The sequence below is a fragment of the Lolium perenne genome, chromosome 4 (assembly GCF_019359855.2).
Source record: "Lolium perenne isolate Kyuss_39 chromosome 4, Kyuss_2.0, whole genome shotgun sequence".
NCBI lineage: Eukaryota > Viridiplantae > Streptophyta > Magnoliopsida > Poales > Poaceae > Lolium > Lolium perenne.
The window spans coordinates 290,434,765-290,439,421 of NC_067247.2; the positions used below are offsets into that span (position 1 = coordinate 290,434,765).

General features: G+C 51.8%; 1 protein-coding gene across 1 annotated transcript; it reads right to left on the reverse strand.

The window, feature by feature from the left end:
- Nucleotides 1–2,477: 2,477 nt before the first annotated feature.
- On the reverse strand, nucleotides 2,478–3,791 carry LOC127295748 (sex determination protein tasselseed-2). Its single transcript, XM_051325738.2, has 2 exons — nucleotides 3,565–3,791; nucleotides 2,478–3,472 (listed from the first exon to the last, which is right to left on the reverse strand). The coding sequence occupies exons 1-2, from the start codon at nucleotides 3,675–3,677 to the stop codon at nucleotides 2,614–2,616; spliced, it is 972 nt and encodes a 323-aa protein (XP_051181698.1). The 5' UTR covers nucleotides 3,678–3,791; the 3' UTR covers nucleotides 2,478–2,613.
- Nucleotides 3,792–4,657: the final 866 nt, after the last annotated feature.

Consider the following 4,657-nt stretch of genomic DNA (forward strand, 5'->3'; position numbering starts at 1 on the left):
CATGCAGGCGTAGCACATTAATTGTACTCTCTTTTGTTTAAAAATAGGTGTCTTAGCTTTGTCTAGATACATCCGTATCTAGACACACTAATTATGGATATATTTGTATCTAGAAAAAATTAAGACACCTATTTTTAGTTTTTTTTGAAGCTTTCACCGGGGGGGGGGGGGGGAGGATCCCCACCTGAATATATTACATCAAGAAATGTTTTGTTGGTTACATAGGTAGAGGTAGTCACGCCACAGGTCGGCGTGTACCTTCATTTCCAATTTCTTGAAGCGGTGAGACCAAAGTGTGAAGTCTGAGACAATGTTTCTAAGTGTCATCTCCATTGGTTGATCAACCGCTCGGAACACTTTGGCGTTTCTTGCATCCCAAATCTTCCATAGAATAGTGAGGGCGACAGAGTTCCATATCGAAGATGGGAGGTGGCGAGGTAGCGGCGTGGACCAGATATCTGAGAATGTCTGAGTGTTTGGTGCTATGGACCGCCGCCTCCATATTACTGCGGAAGCTGGGCAGGAGAAGAACAGGTGTGAGCGGTCCTCGACAGGTGCTTGGCATCTCGGGCATTGTTGCGATGTGATGATGTTTTTGTGCAGCAGGTTTGCCCTTGTATTGATCCTATCAAGGTGAAGCAGCCACCCAAACACCTTGATCTTTTTTGGCACGTTGGAGCTCCAAATGTGTGAGGCGTCTGGATCCTGGAGCTGGGTTTGGAGTTGCTTGTAGGCTGCTTTGGTGGTGAATGGCGATCCATCTAGCATCGTTCTGGTATCCTGTTCATCAGTGAGGTGTACATCCTGCAGCAGATTAGAGAGAGAAGCAAGTTGCTGGGACGTTGCATTGGTTAGTCTACACCGAAGGCCAGCAGAAATATTATTTTGCATAATGTCACATACCAATGCATGGGTTTGTGTATGGTGGGAGTATAGGGCAGGGTAGGCTGTGGCTAGGGTTTCTGGTAGGAGCCATTTGTCATGCCAAAAAAGTACCGATTTACCATTGTGTACAATGCAAGTAGTGATCTGTAGGAGTGTGTCCAGGTTTTTGGAAATAATTTTGCTAAGGTAGGAGGGGTTTGAGGCAGTGTATGGATTTGGTGACTGGGTTAGTATCCATTGTTTCCAAGGTAGATCATGTGAATGCAAGAATTTGAAACAAAATTTTAAAAGAAGGCAAACATTCTGTGCATTTAATTTTTTTTGCGCCAAGACCCCCTCGTGTAGTCGGAACACATAACTTATCCCACGCTACGAGGCATTGAGATCCCGTACATGTTTCTTCAGCAGCCCAGAAGAAAGCTCTACAACGAGCGTCGATATTTTTTAAAACGGAGATGGGGACGAGGAAGGATGACATGAAATATGTTGGTAGGGCATCTAGAACTGAGGAAAGGAGTACGAGCCTCCCCCCTTTGGACAAGAGGGTGGCGCGCCACCCTGCTAGGTACCTGTCGGAGCTGTCTATAATAGGTTGGAATGCTGAAGGTGGCAATTTGGTGCCTATTTTTAGATTGAGAGAGTAATAAATTTATTTACGTTTTTTGTAAACTTCTCCTTAATCAATACTTTGGGGCAAAGTTTTTGACGCCATTTTAAAAACAAAGGAAAGAACTACATGGGGCGGCTGCAATGCGGATTCAGCTTTTAGACCAGCCAGCCATTGCTTTGTGCAAAGTTCCTATATATTCTGTCTTTTTGGCTTTTCGGTCTGTTTTGAGCTACAAACGGAATATGCCCTCCGAATTGTATCGCGTCCTTTCCCGGGTCGGAAGCCAGCACGCAGCTGCTGCTTGCTCAGCTGCACTTATTAACCGTTTCAAATCGACAGATAGATTTGATCGTGGAACCACATTGATCCGACTTGCTGCACTTGCAAATGGGTATATACAAACGTCCGCGCGCAACTATGTCAAATCTACAGGTAGATCGCGCCATGGACACCCAGCTTAGTTAGCCGTCGGCTAGTTGCAAATTGTAAATGTACAATCTACCCAACCTTTCCAAGTCTAATGGACACCAGCTTAGCCGTCAGACTAGTTGCTCTTTGTAAATGTACGAACTACCCAACCATTCCAAGTAGGGAGTAGAAAGTTTGTCTCTGTGGGACAAAACTTTTCAGGGATTTGACACTCCAAAGTGGACCATACACGTACATACATGTACTAAGCTAAGATAGACCTTGACGTAACTGTCTGCTCTATCAATCACACTACTCCTGTACTTTTCGTTTCAGATCGTATCTGCTAGGCTAGAGGTAGCAGCTAGCCAATGTTCACCAATTATTTTCAATCGCTCTTGTACTCTTCTTGTACATGATCTTCTTCTTCTTCTTCCTCTGTTTTTTCTTATCTTCTGTGGAGCCTAGACCAGGCGAGTAGCCAAACGGTTGGAGCGTTCCTTCGAGGACAGAGAGACAGAACAAATACAAACAGACTGATCAATGGCCACAAAATGCAACACGAAAGCAAGAATTCTCAACACACTTAATCAATCAATTAACCGAACGAACGAAAGAACTTGAGTACAGTTGCATCGACGACTAAACAATCTTTGTTGTTTTGTTCTAATCTAGACAGCGAGCAGAGTGAGAGGGGTCATGTGGCTTCTTCACAGCCCGATCATGTTCCTGGAGGTGGTGACGCCGCCGTCGACGACGAGGTTGTGTCCGGAGACGTATCTGGAGTCGTCGCTGGCGAGGAAGAGCACGGCCTCGGCGATGTCCCTGGGCCTGAGCGTGGACCCCTTGAGCGTGGCGAGGCCGCGGACCACCTCCTCCATCTTCTCCACCTCGCGGTCGCTGGGCACGGCGGCGGCGCCGTCGAGGCCGATGCCGGCGTCGGCGTCGTCGGCGGCGTCCGCGTCGTGGCCCTGGCGCCACGCGTTGATGAGCATCGGGGTGGCCACCCCGAAGGGGGACACGCAGTTGACGCGCACGCCGTGCGCGCCCAGCTCGCACGCCGCGTTCTTGGTCAGCCCCACGATGGCGTGCTTGGACGCCGTGTACGCGTGCGGTCCCAGCCCGCCGAGCACGCCGGCGACGCTCGCCACGGAGACGATGCTGCCCTGGCGGCGCGGGACCATGGCCCGGCCGGCGTGCTTCAGCCCGAGCGCCGTGCCCAGCGCGTTGACGCGGAGCACCCGGTCGAACTCGGCGGCGTCGAAGGACAGGATGCTCTTGGCGGCGCGCGTCTGCCGGCCCAGGATCCCGGCGTTGTTGCAGAACACGTCGAGCCGCCCGTGGCGCGACACGGCGCGGTCCACGGCGCGCTCCACGTCCTCCTCCACCGACACGTCGCACCGCACGAAGGCGACGCTGTGCGGGCCCAGCGACGCCGCCAGCGCCTCGCCGGCCGCCTCGTCGATGTCCGCGATCACCACCTTGGCGCCGTGCTTCACGAACAGCCGCACGATCGCCTCCCCGATGCCCCGCGCGCCGCCGGTCACGATGGCCACCTTGCCGTCCAGCCTGCATACCAAAGAAACCGCATTGGTCAGCAACACGATCCCGACCACCACAGAGCGACGACGAAATGAGGAATACAGGGGAAGCTTAATTACCTCTTGTGCATGGGGGTGGGGGCGCCGGTGGCGTCCCAGCCAAGCGCACCGCGGTGCGACGGCGACATGGGTGGCTGGTGGGCCTTCTCCGGCATGATGTCCAAGGCAGGCATGGCGGTGGTCGCCGTGGCGAGGTGTTGCGTGTAGGTGGCGAAGCTAGTCGTCTTCACAGCAAGTGTGTGAAGCGAGGCTGATGCTGCTGAATTTGGTAGGGAACTGCAGGGGATATCGGGCTGGTTTTATAGGCGGCCATGCGCGGTCGACTCGTCGTACGGCCACTTTCTCAGGCCTGCACGAAATTCAACGCGTAGTTGTTGTTGCGAGTTTTTAATGGTTGATCCGGTCGATCCATAATGCGAGTATAGTAAACAGATTAGCCAAGCAGTTCAGTACCAATCTCTGATGACATAGTCTTAATCTGCTGCCAACAGTTCAGTAAACAGCTTTGTTTAACTCGATGTGGTGTGGTGTGGTGTGGCTAGGAGCATCTCAACCATATTCATACCTTGAAATCAGCTTACAGTTTGGGCAGCTCTCCTTGGACTCTAGAACAAACTTAATTTTCGGTCACATAAAAATTACGATGCAAAATTCAATGTAAAATCTAACACCTCTAGAGTCGGTCTAGAACTAACTTAATTCTCCGACGACCTAGAACAAGTAATGGGTTACAATTTACCCCGACTCGTTTCTACGGTGCGAGAGGTGTCCCCACAAAATAGGCGCAAAATATAGCACGAGACCAATTTGTCGATGTCTTTTATTTTCCTTTTTATTTGGTTGTCTTCTTCTCCGGCCAGCGGCTGTTTTCTTCTCGAGTTGAACCGGCAATCGTCTTCTTTCCGAGCCAACCGATGTGCTTGCACACCCGCTCTAGTGGCTCAATCGCGCCCACATCCCTGCTCCTGGCGGAGGGGTCCTGCACCGCCCATCGCCTCTAGCCCTCACCTCGCGGTGGCCCGCGCCCCGAGCCGGCATCCCACGTTCTTCGCACAAGAGCACTTGTGGAGGTGCTTCCATGGACATGCTCGTGTGGTGTGAGATGCTCCTGATTTTGCGCCATTAGGGCGACTCGGTGGAGATTGACATGGAT